The sequence below is a fragment of the Equus asinus genome, chromosome 4 (assembly GCF_041296235.1).
Source record: "Equus asinus isolate D_3611 breed Donkey chromosome 4, EquAss-T2T_v2, whole genome shotgun sequence".
Lineage (NCBI taxonomy): Eukaryota > Metazoa > Chordata > Mammalia > Perissodactyla > Equidae > Equus > Equus asinus.
This window is the reverse complement of record NC_091793.1, coordinates 78,480,376-78,498,850: the sequence shown is the minus strand read 5'-3', so window position 1 is coordinate 78,498,850 and position 18,475 is coordinate 78,480,376. Positions and strand designations below refer to the sequence as shown.

Here is an 18,475-nt window from a genome sequence, read left to right as displayed (position 1 = left end):
TCAATGGTGTGTGCACACAACTGAGGGTGAGAAACCCAGAAGATAAGTTACTGGGCCTCAGCTCCGAGCCTTGGCTGGCACCCACTCATGGAAATCACGCAATTCTGAGGTACAGGAATCCTGGACTTTGCTCCTGCCTTCTCTGCTAAAATCACACCCATCACTGGCCTGTTCAGCTCCCCATCCTTTGGACATCATCGTCTTCTTTTGCTCAGCTGTATGGTCAATGATAGAACCTACAGAGGGTCCGCAGACTCTGAGAGCTGAGGAAACGTCCATTTTGTTTCCTCAGCACATATTTTAGATTTAACACATATTGACGGAGCTCTGGCTGGGCGAGGCACTGTGCTCATTGCCTGCACACACATTACTTATCAGGTTTCCTGAGTATCCATGAGGATTCTGAGGTTTAGTGGGGTCTACAATTCCCCAAGACCACATGGCTAAAAAGCAGCAAAGCAAAGTCAAATCTGGGTTCTCAACAACTTACTAGCTTTAGAAAAAAAGGAAGGTGACAATTTTAAAGGATGCTATTGGGTTCTTAAGACAAAGACCAAAAGAAGCCAATGTAAACACAGTCTTGTAATCACTCTCCTAAAACTTGCCAATCTAAAAAAAACCCCAGGACTGAATTTATGCCTGTATTACACCTTTTCTGAAGATGAGCAAAATGTCGCACCATTTTCATTTTGTGGTCTGGAGAACAAACTAATTCTTCCAATGGAATTGGGCAAATTAAAGTTGCCATCAATGTCACTATTCAGCTATTTACACATCAGCAGTCTCTCTCCCCTCCCATTTAAAGGTCTCTGCTTGTTTACAAGGTTGCTCTTGGAAAATACAAAGTGCTGAGCCATTATCATTTTGTTCATTTACAATTATTGAGGGTTACTTAATTTTATGACTAAGGCATTTTGTGATTCATTATTCCCCCTCTGAATGTCATGTTCTTCCTTGTTAATTTATTGAGAACTGTCTGATCTGAGCTACTTCATGGTATATCAGTCAGTAAATTTACTGGCGTATAGTTTGTAAAAGTAATGAAAATCTTATTAAATATGAGACATTACTTCAGAGCGGCTATTAAATCTTCGAGGAGAGCACGCGTTCTCTTTATGGGGAAAAAAACCCTGAAGCCAGAGAATTTCTAATGGTTTACAAAATGCCAGAATAATGATCAACAACCTACTAATATGTTTTCCAATAAAGATAAAAATCCGATTTATATTACGTTTAAAGTATAACTTGAGCCGACCACATTACTTAAAACATTATGAAACTTTTCCCCCTGAGTGAACATCACGGTCTAAAAATTGGTCCAATGCAAAAACAAAAAAGAGCCCACAAAGTTAAACTCATATTTTTCTTCTCTTCAAATGAAGGCAAAGAAGAGACATATATGCAACTTATATGGACAGATTTATATGGATTAATTGTTCCTTAACTCGAAAGACTAGAATAGGCACAAAAGATAGCTTTGAAATGATGTACGTTTTGGTTAAAAAAAGAAAAGGATAATTTCTAGGGATTTTTGACCCTTAAGGATGCGTAGAACTATTGGCAGCTCTTTGCCAATTAAAAGCATCTTGGTTAGGGGGATTTTCTGGCTTTTGTGAGCTCAAAGAGCAGAGCAGGGTGGCCCACCTGGCTGCGAGGTCAAGTTCACTGCCTCCTCGCAAAGCTGCGTGTTGCTGTTGGCTACTAAGTCTACTCTCTGCACTGTCTCCAGCTGAGAAGGAGACGGACATCAGATGGAACCTGCCCGCCTGCCCAAAGCAACTGACCTTCTTCAAGGTTCCCTCCAACTCATCAACATTCACACCTCTCAAGCTTGAAATCGCCCCCTCTTCCTTGTCCTTTAAAGCACAGCTCCTCCTCCACCTCCTTCTCAGATAACTTAGCACATTCTCCACCTGGCGCAACTCCAAATTCACTTCCTCCCCTTAATTAACTTAGCTATTTCTTTATGCATTTCCATTGATTATGTATCTGTCTTACCACTCCTCCATATTAAATTTTGAGCTCCTGGAAGACAGGAAATGTGCCCTGGTAAGTTTTCCCCAAGGTAGCATCTAGTACCACAGATCCTGTGCAGACATAATCAACATCTGTCAAATGACCTTTTGCATCTCAGCCCTCCTATGGGAGCCCAGGACTGATGAAGTCATCTGTGTGAGGTGACGTGCTGAGCAACTGTTGCAAGGACCCCACAGTGCCATTCTAACTGAAGTCTCAGTCGGGCACTGGTGGAATCATCTGAAGGGACAGGAGGAACCAACTGCCTGGAAGGCAGCTCGAATGCCCACTCTCTTTGAAGAATGAGAATCTTCCAGGATCTCAACAAAAAGCAAACTACTCAGTGATGGTAATTGATTGGAAACAATGAACACAATTTTCTCAATAACTTCATACTGGGTAATCTGATCTATGTAACATTATATCACTCACTGGGAAATAGATCATGTTTAAGAGTGTCCTAAATTTTTTTCAGGAAAAAATACTCAGTTGTAACAAAGTATCATCAAAATCTTTAGAATTATCAATTAAAAAAAGGTGCCAGTTGCCAATGTAGTCTAAGATACTTTCGATTAATCATTCCTCAAAGGCATGTATTAGAAACTGTGGGAAGAACAGAGATGGGTTTCTTCACTTTTCACGCATTTAAAAAAATCATGATGAGGGAAAAAGGAAATCACCATTAGAACACCACATTAATAACTGCTGTAGGCAAGATCTACTGGTACATGGGAAAAATAAATGGGCAAAAGTTTCAAGAGAACCGAGATATATGCAGTCTCAAAGTATTTCCCCCAACATAGAGAAAAATAGCACCTTTATCGTGGAGAAACCTGATAAACACGACCTTCACCAAGTGATCACGGTTAACATCACCAGTAATAAGATATATCGACATGATGCACCCTGATAGGATACACTGAGGAGGCCACATCACTTCTGGGGTAGTCTTGCCAAAAATGTGCAACCACAAACTAATCACGAGAAAACAGCAGTCAAATCCAAATTGAGGGACAGTGTACAAAAAACTGACCAGTACTCTTTCAAAGTGTCCTGAATGACAAGGGAAGACTGAAAAATTGTCATCACAGACTGGAAGAGAGTAAGGAGACATGACAATTAAATGCAATGTGAGATCCTGGATTGCACCCTGGAACAGAAAAAGGATTTTAGTGGAAAAACTAGTAAAGTCCAAATAAAGTCTGTAGTTTACATAAGACTATGGTACCAATGTTAATTTCCTAGTTTTGATAATTGTACTGTGGTTTTATAATGTTACCATTAGAGGAAGCTGGATGAAGGATATACCCAAACTCTGTATTATTTTTGCAACCTTCCCGTAAAACTAAAATTATTTCAAAATAAATAAAAAGTAAATTCCAACAATTCCACTTGCAGGTATACACCCCAAAGAACTGTAAGGACTCAAGCAGATACTTGTACAGCAATGTTGACAGCAAAATTATTCACAATAGACAAAAAGTGGAAACAACCCAGGGTTCCATTAACAGAAGAATGGATAAATAAAATATGGTATATCCATACACCGGAATAATATTCAGCCTAAAAAGGAATGATTCAGACGTATGCTACAACATGAATGAAACTTGAAAATATTATGCTACGTGAAAAAAGCCAGTTACAAAAGGACAAATATTGTATGATTCAACTTACATTAGGAACCTAGAACAGGTAAATTTATAGAGATGGAAAGTAGAATAGAGGTTACCAGGGGCTGTGGGGAGGGGAGATGGGGAGTTCTTGCTTAATGAGTACAGAGCTTCTGTTTGAGACAATGAACAAATTCTGGAAACAGAGAGTGGTGATGGTTGCACAACATTGCGGATGTATTTGATGCCAGTTAGCCCTACACTTAAAAATGGTAAGTTTTACATTATGTATATTTTATCACAAAAAAGTTAAAAAATTACAAATAACTATCCAATGTGGGCAGAAGCAGAACTTCAGAGATTTCCTACACCTAAATTAAAATGTAAGGATGATTTATTAGCTCATCTTTCCTACCGCAAACTGGAAAGTTTCAAAAAGTTAGACGCTAAAGGAGAGATTCCTAAATTGATGTTCTCGCTGCTGGGGAGTGTCTTCAAAGCTTTCCAGAGAATAAGCTCCCCAGTGCCAGAATGAAGGTCCCTGATCTCTGCGTCCTGGCGCCTCCCACAGCACTCGGCACACAGGTGTGCATTAAATATTGCTGAGGAATGACCTCCCAAAAGAAACCACACCCCAAAAGGAAGAATTCAAATTTATCATATTACGGAAGGAAAAAGCCAGCCAGCAAGCAAGCAAGCAAACACACACACAGGGTTAACCCTTGTCAGGCCACAGCTTCCTCTTCTTCAGGATAATCTACGGGTCTTGTTAATCTTCCTCCATCTCCTTTGGCCCTTTCACTAATGATAGGGAGAGTCAAGGAAAAGAACTCTCAAAATAATCAACTCTATGAGTTGGTAAGATTTCTGAATGGTCAGTAAAGAAAATCATGGGAAATGTGTTTTATATACTGTTTGGGGGAGAGCGGTCAGGAGAATGGACCCAGAAAGGTTTAAAAGCAGAATTGAAAAACGTATGCTTTAAAAACTGTGCTACTACGTCATGAGATGGCTGCCCAGCAGTGTCACTCCCCAGTAGAAGGCCCCAAGTGACAAGGGCACGTGACGACTCCAACCCTTGGGGCTTCCTGCTCACGAGCAGCCCGCAGAGCCACTTATTAACTACATGGAAATAATAATAAAATCAAGCTTATGGTTTCTTGCACACACCTGTTGCTGACCAGATACAGAAATACCCAGCTGGATCACTCACACGCTCTAAATGACTTTGTTTATTGCACCAACTTGAATCCAACTGCCTTCAATGGTGATTCATCACCCACTGTGGATTTTCAAGAGGATCTCTGAAGGCAATTCAAATAAACTTCTGCAAATGGTTTGAGCCATGGCAGGATTACTTCCCAGGATGGTGCCTGCTGGTGGTGGGCTAAGGGACCAGGTACATTTCTTCAGTCACTCATGAGAGGTCTTGTCTCTCAAAGCTGATGGTTCTCTAAGGACCCTCATGGCACACTTTTTATTCCCCACAGCACATCATGGAGAGTAGGTTCTTCAAAAACATCTGTTAACCAGCTGATGCCCTTATTCCATAAACTCTAAACATTCAGAAAATCAGAGTTCAGTTCATTAGAAGGCTGTAGATGTCTGTTCGAATTAAGACAGAATTGGGATAGAGTAAAAAGATCCCACACTTTGTAGAGGGGTGGAAATAGATTCAAATACTGGCTCCGCCCCTAACAAGCTGGGGGATGTAATCAAGCCATTCGTCTCTCTGAGCCCCTGCACACTCTCCTCCTTCCGCTCAACTATGTTAAATGAAGGTGATGATACCTACTGTCCAAGGCTACGAGGTTTAAATGGCTCCTAGAACTCAAGAAATAGCTCTGATTCATATTATTGAAAGGAGAATGACTTTTATCGATGCTTACCTCTCTTAGAGTTGGCTTGCCAATGAAGAAGTCCGTGTTTTTGCTGCTTTTGGGTGGGTTGAACTTGGGATTCAGAAAAGCACATCCATTGGCGATGGCCTCCAGGGGAGCCGGGCCCTCGTAAGGGAACCCAAGTCCAGCAAACAACTGCAAGACAGAAGAGCACCCCACATATGAACACGTCAGTCAGGACTGACATCCCTGGCTCGCAAGGGCTACTCCAGGCTCCATTCCTGTGTGGAAGCCCCAGAGACTCTGGACGGTTCCCAGGCCACAGGGGGTGGGGTGAGGAGAAGTCAGCTTACATCAGGACCCGAAAAACATGACCAGGGACCCTGAAAGGCTCATGAAGCTGCTCCGGTCATTATCTTCTCCTCTTTTGCTAAAAAAGTACAGAAAGAAGTGTTGGGGTGGGCAGTTGAGGAGGCAGGGTGGTGGGGTATTAAAAGAATAAAAACAACAACAAAAACCAAGACCCAACAATCATCTTTCTGTAACTCACCGGGAGACACGACTGGAAAAACACTTGCTTAACTAAACAGAAGGTTTCTTCATTGAAGCAAAGGAACAACAAGCCCTTTCAGTGATGCTGGGCAGAGGGACAGAAAGGTCACTTGGAGGTTTGATTACAGGTTCAAATGGAGCGGCTTTAAAATGATGGTAGGTCAGTAAACACAAGTTTTCATAATGGGGTTTTCACTGGGGGATACCAACATCTCGGTTTTTATTTCCCCCTCCCTGGAGGGAGGGTGGTAACCTGCTCAATGCTCAGGCCTGCTTCCCTCTCCAGTGAGCAAACCATGCGTTTTCCCCACGGCAGACAATAGATGGCAGCAAAAACACACTCTCAGAGTCCTTGAAGCAACTGCAGCTGAGAGTCGCTGGGACAAAGGGGACTGCAGTTCAGTGGCACTGATTCCGGAGTCCAGAAATGAAACATCATCTCACAGAAATGCTTCACGGCATCTCCTCACCACAGGGTTCTTCAGACTGCCGGAGGGTGTAGGGTATTGACGGGCAAGGTCCACGTCTGGGCTTAGTGAGGTGTGAGATCTCCCTACCCACATTAAGGGGCCGATTCTGAAATTGCTCCAGTCTCCAGAGGCACATCAAGTGGCGAAAGGTAACTGGGTCCCAGGGCATCATTTCCTTCTGCCATCACGTTGAGGAACACCCACACGGCCAGGCCCTGAGACTGAAGGATGCTGCTGAACCGGATATAGCTACAAGCTTGATTCTCCTTTCCCCGGGTCCTCTCCCCAGCAATCGTGTCTTTGCAGCCGCTTTAACTGACCGATTATTTAGAATGGTTCCTAGAGAGCCCTGAGCCCAAGCTGCCGGGTTCCCCGGACAACACTGGAAGATGCAGCATGTATGTGCTGGGCACTCAATTCCAGGGCTGAGCATGGCCCACAGTGGACACACTAGAGAGTCATGTAACCCTCACAGGGGTCTTTCTGGGACAAGAAACTAAAATCTCAGGTTTTCTGGACAGATTCCCTCTCCTATAATTGTGTTCTTTTGCACAGAATAGGATACTTCACCTTCTTATTGTTTTGGAAAAATAACCTTTCATTTCCTGTAAACATTGAGATGACTGACTATACTGTCAGGGACGTCCACAGGGGAGGGAATTGGGGAGAAAAGAAGCTTTGAAAGGCCAGCTGAGCTCTTGCTGTGGGCTGGGTCATTTCCCCTGGGGCAGAACCACTGGAGACATGGGGGCAAGCGAAAACGCGGCAGCAGGAGGCTGGAAGCTGTATAGACAAGGGGTATCTCCACCACCATTTGGAGGCCCTGCTTCTGGATCTTATTCTTATTATGTAGCTAACAGGAGTGAGATTATCAGAGGGAACTTATGTGTATAGGATACGGCCCGAGCATGTGGCTCAGCAGTGGCAGGTGCTAGACAGCAGCAGAAAAAACGAAACAGTGGGAGCAGTCTCAAGACATCCCAGCTTCGATGAATAGGAGGACTCCAGGGTCACCATCCTTGAGGCTTTGGATCACTGTGATCTGCCCTCCCCATCAGATTTTGGGGAGGGTGTGCCAAGTCTCCAGGGGAAAGGTGACCTCTATCAGGCTGGGGTTGGGCACAGAAAGCACAGGGACCCCAGATCCTTCTGACCCTGAGCAGAAAGGTGCTGGAAGATGCAGGCGGAGGGTCCCTGTGGGTTTAACCAGGGGCCTTGTAGATCACAGTGTTTCCTGACCTCTGAAAATCAGAGCCTGCCGTGAAGCGTCGATACCTTCATCAACTCTAAATTGCAAAGAACTTTGGAGGAAATGCAGGAAGCACAATGCTTGTCTATTTAAATAGAAAATCCTGGAAAAAAATTTAATTAGCTCCTTCAGACCAACCAAACTGAACCCATTAATTAAAAGCATTTGAGGCTGTTGCTTAATGCACTTGAATATGCCCTAGGTTTAATTATATCTGAATAACAATTTGCACCATCTCTTCTGCTCTGCTGGCATCAGAGTATCTCAGCACATAGAAAATACACACTTTGGGCTAACTCTCCAAGCCTCACAGTTTTAGAATGAAGTTGAAGCAAATACCGCACAGTTTCTCGGCAATGAGTTTTCTTGTCCCACTAATTAGGATTACAGGAAACGCATTACTTGAAAACACCAAAATAACAGTTCTTTGTCACTTCTGTCAATAAGCCATTTTTTCTTGCTTCCTGTGTACTCATTACCTGTGACATTATAATGGAGCAGATGTATGAAGGTCAAATTGCACACTTGAGGTTTGAACAAGGCAGGCAGAGAGTTCATCACCAGCGTGAACTTCTGAGAGCTGATGGCCTTGCCGCACACTGGTACCTTAAGCACACTAAATTGCTTTTCCCCATCTCCCTCTTCCCCCGCCGTTCTGCCTACTTACAGATTTCCTTAGCATGGGGGCAAGAGACACACTACGAGGATGCATTCAAGTGCAGAGGCTTAACTCTTCAGGAGGAAGCTGGGCATATTTTATTTATATCTCATCTGGCCCTCAGAAGCCCAGAATCTAATGAGGATATTCCAGATGACAGAACATCTCCATGGCTGCAACTCCGGCTCCATCAATGAGCATTTCTAAACAGAGGGATTACATGCTTTAAAATTAAACTTTTGAACTAATACTATGCAAGCGAGAACAGATGAAGCCCCAGACGTTGTATTCATGGCACAGGACTGGAACATTCTCACACGCTAACAAAGAGTTTAGGAAAACCATTCCGTTTTTCATTCTCTGTGAGAGGAGAAATGGAATTGTTTTAATCCCCTAAGTGGAGTATAACAAAGAATCCTTTAAACATGGATTAAGGTCATTCTTAGGAAGACTGGACTGGTTTGGTCAATTTCCAGTCACTCTTGATGGGGACCATCAAGGATAATCCCAAACAGGAGACACGCTCAACATAGACTTTGCTGACTAGTTTTTTTTTTTTTTTTTTTTTTTTTTTGCTGAGGAAGATTTGCCCTGAGCTAACATCTGTTGCCAATCTTCCTCTTTTTTTTTTTTTTTTTTTTTTTTGTATGTGAGCCAACACCACAGCATGGCTGCTGACAGACAAGTGGTATAGTTCTGTGCTCGGGAACCAAACCTGGGCCATGGAAGCTGAGCACACTGAACCAAACCACTAGGCCACAAAGGGCTGGCCCGACTAGTTTTAATTGGACAAGTTGGTGAAGTGGCTCAGGAGGGAGTCTGAGCAATGAATCAACCTCAGCTTATCCAGTAAACTGATTATTGGCACAAAGTGTTCAGGACAATACAGTGATTAACAGCACAGGCTCTGGAGTCAGGCAGACCAGGGTTCAAATCCTGACTCCATCACTTCCTAGATCTGTAACTGTGGAAAACTGTTACATGCCTCTTTCTGTGGATTTTTCTGAGGTCCATTTATAATGCATTCTCTCTAGCTGTGAGACCTTAGTCAAAGTAACGCAAGCTCTCCAAACCTGTCTTTTCATGTGTAAAATGGTAAAAATAATAGCGCTCTATTTCTTGGGGCTGCTGTGAAGATTAAATGAGATAGTCCATGGAAAAGATGTATTCCAAGGTTTGGCTTTCACCAAGTTCAAACCCAGATTCAACTTTATGCAGTTGCTTGCCCATGACCCTGTATTGTATTGCTGGAGTGTAGGTCTGCTGGAGTCATGGCTGTGGGTTTTTACAAGCCACTCAGCATCTGCATGTGTATTCATGAATTCTCAGTGACTCATAAAGGACCTGGACTGAAAAAAATGGAGGGACATCTATGAGAAGGGGGCCAGCCCCGTGGCCAAGTGGTTAAGTTCGCGCCCTCTGCTTCGGCAGCCCAGGGTTCGCCAGTTTGGATCCTGGGTGCAGACCTAGCACTTCTCATCAGGCCACGCCACATAGAGGAGCTAGAATGACCTACAACTAGGATATACAACTATGCACTGGGGCTTTGGGGAGGAAAGAAAAAAAAGAGGAACATTGGCAACAGATGTTAGCTCAGGGCCAATCTCCGCCAAAAAAAAGGCAGAGAGAGAGAACATGGTTTACAGTGACCGCCTCATGAAAAGGTCAGTCCCATGAGCCACATGCTGATGTTAAACCTTACTTGGTTATTCTTCCGATAATGATTGGGAATCACTATATTTTTGGTAACAAGTATCCCTTTTATATCTTTAAAAAGAATTCATACAATAGCGGGTATGGAGAAAATTTACTGTCCTGATAGGTGATGTTTTCATGTAGCCCAAAGGGGTTTTCCCTTCTGTACCCAATGTACACAACAGTGGCCAAAATCTCCCCCATACAGGTTTGGCCACACCCTTTCACGGACTCCAGGTGCCCCAACCTATACTACCTGTAACTATATATTATAACTATACTATATTCTCTCTTAAAAAGCTAGAAGGACAAAGCAGATTAAGACAATGACACTTGTCAACCGTGTTTAAGTGCCCAAAGTTTGTCCAAGTTGGCTGCTAAAGCAAAGGCTATTTCCTGGGGACCCGCTCACTGGGTCAACTCCCAGACTCTGCCCAGTTATCCAAGTGGCCTTCCAGAAGCAAAACAAAACAAAACACAAACAACAACATCCAGACCAAAATTTCCTGCACTTCCACCATCTGGAAGCCCCGGGACAATTTGCATTGTAAATGCATTCACTTGGAGATGGGGCAATAAGAGAACATTTGGATAAATTTAAAACTGTAGACACTGACCATCTCCTGCCGTGCCAGCATCACATGTCTACCGTTCAAAGGCAACTCAGTTAACCCCTCCCTGGAGCAGGCTTCCCTGAGCACCCATCTGTCACCCAAATTCCACAGCAGGCTGACCCTTCGCTCTCAACAGTGAGGCAGCACAACAGGCCTATTCGCTGCAACATGAGGATGGCTTCTAATGGTACCGAGATCAGAGAAATTTTGTGATGAAGAGAGAATTCGCAGAAAGGGCTTAGCACAGGTAAAGGGTAGAGAAAATGGCAGTTGCTGCAGTAAACCCCATGGTTAAGTGCACCACAATAACACGAATGCGCTAAATGTGTTAAAACATTTGACTTCACAAGTCACAGTGCAACATCTTACACACCTGAATGGGGGATCCTGCTCATAGCATCGCAGTGAGATTTTACGTCAGTATCACTATTTTTTATTATTACTCCTTCTACCTGTGTACTTTTCATATTGTTCATCACCTGTTTACCTGTTGGTCTCCTCCACTACGCCTGTATACTCCTTGCGCGCAAAACTGCCTTAGTCATCCCTGTATCAAAAATGCCTGGAATATATTCAGTACTTAATACACATTTTTCGGGTAAATGAGCAAAAGAATAAATATTAATAGACTAGATCTTTCCAGCAATCAAGCGTCTCTGTAAGGAGATGTGGACGGTTTTTGTATGTATTTGGGTGTGGGGATGTCCTTTTGTTCTTGAACTCAGAGAGGTTATTGAATCCTATCTTTATACACTCTTCATTCTCTGCACATACGTGGGAGGGGAAGAGGGAGCAAGCAATATGTGCATATGCAATTTTTTTTCCATCTAGTTGAAACAGGAATGACTTGAGGTACTGGTCACCAGGATGAAAGCTGCTTGACTGCTTGAGGGCAAATGTTTCAGTCTGTGAAACAGAAATGGAAGATGGACTGCTCTACCAGTAAGTAAGCTCTTGGGCTCTCCCTCCCAGGGCCTGGAGACGTGGGCAACAGCATGGAGAGGCAGGCATGGGGTATCAGAAGAACAGTGCCCCTCGCAGGGGAGATCCTGGGGATCTAGGTGCGTAATTCATGAGAAAAGCAAGAAATCTCTCCCAGGGGCATGGCCCCAGGATCCCAAATGGCAAGTGGATTTCACCTTGACTCCTTTGTTCACTCTTTATACAATTATCTGAAGGCCTTCTACAAGCCTGGCACTATTCTAGGCACTGAGAACGCACTTGTGAACAGAAAAGCAAGGCCCCTCGCAGTCATGGGGCTGCACGAGAGTCTGGTTCACCGGTAGTGGCTGCCACAAGCCCTGGGTTTGAGAGAGATTGTGCAGCCACATCCAAGCTTATGGAAAGAGCCATGGTTGATTCGGGGGCGGTCAGACGTGGGGATGGGATGGGACAGGGACAGTACCTACTGCACATCTTCCAACCCTGCCCAGGCTCCTGGCTGAGTTCCATGGGTAAGCTGATGAGCTGACGTGGTAGGGAATCAGGGTTGTCATGACCCACCCGAGTGTCGGAGGGAGGAAGGACCGGAGGTCTGGGTAGAGAAGGGGTACAGCAACAGCATGAGCAGCAGCAGCTTCTTCCTCTGGTTTTCCACAGCCAGAATTTGTTCTCGACTTTGACTGTAGAAAGGGAGGTACCTGTTCTGGCTCACTTCAAACGCTCCTCCAACCCAGCGTAGGAGGCAAATGCCCCATTCTATAAGGAGCCCCACGGTAAGACAGGGGGAGGTGGGCATGAAGAGGTTAAAATTAACAAGAGAAGGAAGAAACCACATTAAAATAGACTAAGATTTAAGCCAAAAGTAAAAACATGCCACACCAGTCAGTCCTACTTGCCAGCTTAAATTACACTCCTGGAGTTTGCTGAACTGAATGACTTGTCTATAGCCCTCTGATAAATAATTAATTCATCCCAATTTATAAGCCTATTAGAAGAGTCTTCTAGATTCAACAACTTCCCAGCTCTTTTAGCCCCGATGTTAGTATTACAATTCCTCCTGTCTTCATAGGCATCCTGCAGCTGGAGTCTGCTAATGACACCTGGGCCCTTAATGGCATGCCAGGACAAAATTCTGCTGAGCAGAGGGTTTCCTGGGCTTGGTGCAGAGACTGAAAGATGGCTCATAAAGAAAAATAATGAGTGAGAAGCTGATTAAGCATCAATCATTTCAATACGTGTCTAAACCCTGAGGAGAACCAGCCCTGCTTCCTTCTCCAATAACCAGTCTGAGGAGAGTTCGAGCCTCACTCATTCTGCAGACATCTGCTTCTCTGCATCTCCAGCTTGCCACTTTCAACATGGATCGGAATAAATTGCTTTTAAACTGCTCAGAGACATAGAGGAAAAAGCTAGAGACAGAAAGGGTTATAAATGCAAAGCCTGCTGGTCTTTAGCATCATTATTTCAAAGCCCAAGATTCATTCATTTCAGCACCTGCTGCTGTGTTCTGGGTATAAGGGGAATCTCGGCGATACACTTCCTCATTTTCATCATATTTCCCAACAGTTTTAGCCATAATTCCACTTGGAGCACCTTAATATATTCTAGTCAGATGAACAGGCAATACAAAATGGGATCAGTGACATCCTCTGAAGGCACCGGTTTTTCAAGGATAAATATATGCTCCTCACACTCGGATTCAAGCTGTACCCCCTTGGTTGTCAGGCAGACTCTGACACTGCAGCCTGGGCCTTCTGGGCGTCTTCTCTTCCTCCCCTGGACAGCAGGGACCTCAGCTTTGGCCTATTTTCCATTCTCTGATAGGGTAAATGGATGGTAGGTAAGCAAGGGTTCTTTTAAAATTTTCAAGGCTGAGTAACACATTCACGAGGCTGGGTTAATAGAAGCGTGTGAGACAGTAACGACACGCTGCTGAAAACCAGCGCTATTGAATGTAATTTTAAAGGAGCTTGAGCTTTCTCCTCAGTGTGATGTGGGGAAAAGTAAAACGAGGCAAATGGCAAAAATAGCATTGCCACTAAAGGGCCCAGACATCCTAATGATTCTAAAATGTCATCTGAAGACAGGAGGTGAGTAGGAAGTGAACGGTGCACACTGTGGAACAGACTGCGCTCCTGGATTGTCACAAACAGTCATCAGACCACAGCTGACCAGGCAAAGAAATAATATCTTATTTACAACAAAGCAGATCTTTGGCCAAGGAGATCAATAAGTTACCAAACTAGTTTGTTCATGGCATCACACAAATGACTTGGAGGTAGAAATGATTAGGTGTATTGGTATACGGAGAAACCGAGGCAGAAAGGAGATGCATACTCTTTTGGCTGGTGAGTATCCACTAAATGTGATGTTTAGGTGTTTGCTCATGAGGATGTTACGTTGAGTGCGTAGCAGAGCTTTAATTTCCAGTAAAAAAAAAACAAAAAAACAAAAAACATGACCTAGGACCACCTGCCAAGACAACCTCGGTGACTGTGGGCAAGCCAAACTCTCTAGTCTATTTCCTCATGTTTAAAATAAAGTTAACATTAAGACCTTCCCTGCTACCTCTTACGGCTATTGTGATAACTAAACAGGACAGCATATGTAAACACATTTTCCAAAATCGAAGTATCACACAATGATCAGAAATCGCTATTATGCCACAGAAATTCACCTACCCAGCTTCTCTCTCCTGCTTTGAAAATGAAAACATAGTCAGCCCCTTATCTAATTTTATCTTCCACTGTTTCCCAACACTTAGACAAGATGGGTTGGTTTCTGGCTCTCTCCTGAATGTGTCATCTCCACGTCCACAGCCTGACTCTCACTCCTGTCTGTCCCACATGTCAGATGAGCCACACTCATCCATCTTTCATCTCTTACATCTTTCATCACGCCTTCGCTGCTCCTTAAGCCCAAAGGAACCTTCCCCTTATCTGAACCTTGTCAGTGTCCAGTACAAACATTCTGAATGAGGAGGTGCAAAGAAAAGCTGGTTGGGGGACCAATTCCTTGAATAGTGGTGACTGGGAAGGTGGGGGAGTTAAGCACCCCAGACTTGCTGTGAAAGTTGCTGCTCTATCAGAAGGTCTGACGCTCGAGACGGGGTCTTTCCTGTCCTGTTTGCCACCAGATCCCCAGCCCCTCGCTTGATGCCTGACACAGGGTAGGTCCTTAGTAAATAAGTTTTAAACTGTAGCAACCTTCTGCCACACTTCACTAACTTTTAAGCTACAGCTGGTCCAGAAAAACCACTGCCTAAAAATGACCTGAAGAGCTATTGCAGCATTGAAAAGAAAGCATGAGAGGTTCTGATCCCATTTTCAATGCCAATGGAAACAGATCTGTAAACAACATCACTGGTGAGTTTTTACAAAACTACTAAAAACTGACCTTGGTTTCTCGGAGAAGAAACTGCAGGTCCCGTCCGCTGAGGATACCGTGGTTTTTCACGTAACTGGGAATATTCTTGGTGCTGGAGCCGTAAACAGTTGCGTGCACCTCCATGTACGTGTGAATAATGTCCAAGTACATCTTCTTATTCTGAAGAGGGGGCACAAGGAGAGGGCATTTCTCTTTTCATTCTCGTAACAATCTGTCTCATAACTGGAGGCCAGAGTTCTCAATATGCAGAATTTGGCAATTCAACTCCTAAAATTTCTCTCAAGAGTAATCTGACAGGATTTTGAGGACAAAAACAATCATATTGCTGATGTCCACTTTTGCAAGAAGAAACATATAGCAACGTATTACTATATAATACTAATATATCATTCTGTAGTATATTATATATAATACCATATTACTATAGAACATCAATGATAGATCAAAGCCAATTGTTTTGAACTATCATTCTTGTTCTGTAAATTACCAGAGACTCAACACTTTTGCTTTTGGCTTGTCTTCTTTATGGGGGAGGAAGTTTGGGGCAGGAAAACCCAGAGAAGGCAGTCAGTTGGACTGGAACATTTATCCGGAGATGCTAAGCTGTCCCAGAGGAATACAAACATCCCCAGCCCCAGCCAATATTTCTAGTGATGATTAACTCATGTTGTCAGAACTGGATCCTACCGAATTCGAATCATGGGGAGATGAGAGTTTCCCACAATATACATTGACACGGCAGCTGGAAAGAGAATGAGAATACCCAGGTAGACAAAAGTGGAAACAAGATTAAATGTAAAGTTTGATGAGCTCTGAAACATTCAAGAGCAGTTTTTACTTTTCTTAGAAGCAAAATAAAACCTCTTTTCTATATTTGCACGCACTGAATTTCGAGGCACATTTTCTAAATCAAAACCACCTGTGAAGCGGAAGCAAGCTCACTTTCCCATCCTCTCCACATTTCCGTGTGACTAAGTTGAACAAGCTGGATTTTGTAGGTTGCTTCTCTTTTTTTTTTTTTGGAAATTTGAAAGATTCAAGTTCTGTAACGTTTTCCAGTTGTATGAAAGTGGGACAAGGTTTTCCCATTCTAAGCCTGTTTTCACACACTCCAGGAAAATGTAATTATAGCCAGTTTTGTGACTTCAGACCGCAAAGGACATGGGGATGTGGCATCAGCAGCCACAGTGTGCAGAGAAGGGGAAGCGGGCCCCGATGAGAGGAGGAGGGCAACACCTCTTCTCAGCCTTGCCTGGAGGGACACCCTTACTCTGACTTGGGGGACAGCTCCTCACAGTACCATGAGCCGGGTTCAGGGTCTGCTGTCTGCCATTCACTGCCTGGTGGAGAACATTACAAAGGATTCTCAACTTTGGGGGAAATATGTTTCAAATCGTGTATCAAAAGTCCTCATGACTGGAAAACCAGTATAGTCTACACTCTCCAGGCACCAGGATGATTTTGTTCGGAGTCAACCAAGTCCATCCCTGCCCCCTAATGTAGGAATAAAATGAAGACCTGGGATGAAAGTTTAATTTCATGCCATGTTTTGTGTGGCTGGAAGATGCTCAATTCATTACTTCAGAGATGCAGACCCTTGAATCAGTGCAGAGGTGACTAAGAACCGTTTATAAACCATGACTTCCCATTCACAGCTTGAGCCGAATTTAAGATCACTTCCCTGGTGTAAGTTAATTTGAGGGGTTCTATGATAGAGTTCTTGTGCTAGATATACCCGATTAACTCCTGCCCCCCTGAACCCCATTCTCAGCGACTCCATCCCCATCCATAGCCCCTGGTAGGTAGGGCAGGGGGTTCTGCAATCCTGCCCCTGTCCCTGCTGACCAGCCCAGGGTGTGTCTGACCTGAGGGGGACCCATTCCTCGGCTGGCCAGCAGCCTGGGACAGTGTGGCCAGGCTGAGGAAGAAGAGTTGAGTCAATCAGACCCTGTCTCAGGAGCTCAGAATCCTGTACACAGAGAGATCACTGCCAGATGGACATGGGCTTTAGAGCAAAAAGGTCATTCAGTGTTGGAGTCCGGGTAATTACGGGCCAGATACAAGCTGTGAGGAAGCCAGCTGACAGTTTTGGGGGTTGGGGGTGGAAATAGAACCAGTAAGAGCTGAAAGAAAGGACAGAAGATGACAGAGACAGACAGGTGGTCATAAGAGGAACCCAGAGTGGCTGAGACCTAGACATCACCCCTGCAAGCATGATGGTGGGGTGGAGAGGAAAGAGGAAGAAGAGGAGGAGGAAGAAGACAGAGAAATGAAAGCAGAGAGACAGGAGAGAAAACCAGGGCCCAGAGCTGCTTCTGGGTCCTGCCCCATCCACGGCTGTCGTGTATCCTAAATTCCCGTCTTTCTGGATTCCTACAATATAGCAGCTACCCACCTCTCCCCGCCACACGCACACTTTTACTTGAGCTACTCTGGGTGGATTGTCTTCATCCATGAGGAGGCCTGTCAGGACATCCTGTGGCCTTTTCCTCAGGGACTGGGGTGGAGGATGAGGCAGGCATCTTTCCTTTAAGAAAAAGGAGGCATTTCCTTGTGAAAAGCCAGCTGCTAACTAGCGAAGATGGACCAAGGTCTGCAGTGAGCTACAAAGGAGAACATCAACGGCCCATCTGGTTCCTGTCCTGGAGAATACTCATTGTAGACCGTCTCAAGATTAGGATTCCCAGACCGAAAGCCTGGGAAGGGAACAATTACTAGGATACACAGGTACTGTCATCAGTCCCAGAAAAGGTTGGGGCTCCTTGAAGTATAACAAGCGGGCAAGTTCAGGCAAATGTAAAGAAGTATATGCAAAGACTAGTAAAGTCTATGAACTCATTAACGTTAAAGCATGGTAAAGTCTGAAAGTAGAAATTACCTTCAGAGAGGACTTAAGTAATTTCATAAATGGGAAAATCACAACAGGTTATTAGAGGAAAAAAATTGTTTCAAACATAACTCTAACCTCTGAAGTTGACATCGCAATTAGGTGATTCCAGCCCAGGTCTCTTGTTGTCACTTGTCAGAGTTCTGTAGAAACCTGGCAAGGGTGAACCATGCTACGGATTCCAGGTAAAGGCGCCGAAGGAGCCACTCACACGGAGCTGCCCCACTTCCCAAAGGTAAGGCTCACTGGATGCTAAGGGAACGCAATCTCCAACCCGAATTTTGGGTCAAAAATCTGACTGCCTCCTGAACCTCTCCACCTGGGTGTGCTGCAGGCACTTCAACACATCAGGTCAAAAAGGGAATCCGTCATCTCACTTTCCCAGAACAGCATCACCCTGTGTCCTCCTATTCTCAGTGACTAGCATTAGTCTCCCAGCCAGGTACCTGCACCAGAATCACACTTGTCATTTCACACATCAAATTAGTCAGAAGCCCTGTTGACTCTCTCTCCATAATATCAAATTTGTCTCCTCCTCTCCAGGCTTTGATCTT

At 44.3% G+C, this 18,475-nt stretch overlaps 1 protein-coding gene across 6 annotated transcripts in view; it reads right to left on the bottom strand.

The window, feature by feature from the left end:
• The window catches only part of MGAT5 (alpha-1,6-mannosylglycoprotein 6-beta-N-acetylglucosaminyltransferase), a 330,354-nt gene that overhangs the window by 33,117 nt on the left and 278,762 nt on the right, over positions 1-18,475 (bottom strand). For 5 of the 6 annotated variants that reach the window (XM_044769036.2, XM_070507574.1, XM_044769037.2 and 2 more), the window contains 2 exons: positions 15,044-15,193; positions 5,516-5,662 (listed from right to left, as the gene is read on the bottom strand). In XM_044769036.2, the coding sequence (XP_044624971.1) occupies positions 5,516-5,662; positions 15,044-15,193 (297 nt within the window). The remainder of the gene's footprint in view (positions 1-5,515; positions 5,663-15,043; positions 15,194-18,475) is intronic. The other variant, XM_070507573.1, reaches the window with a different exon arrangement.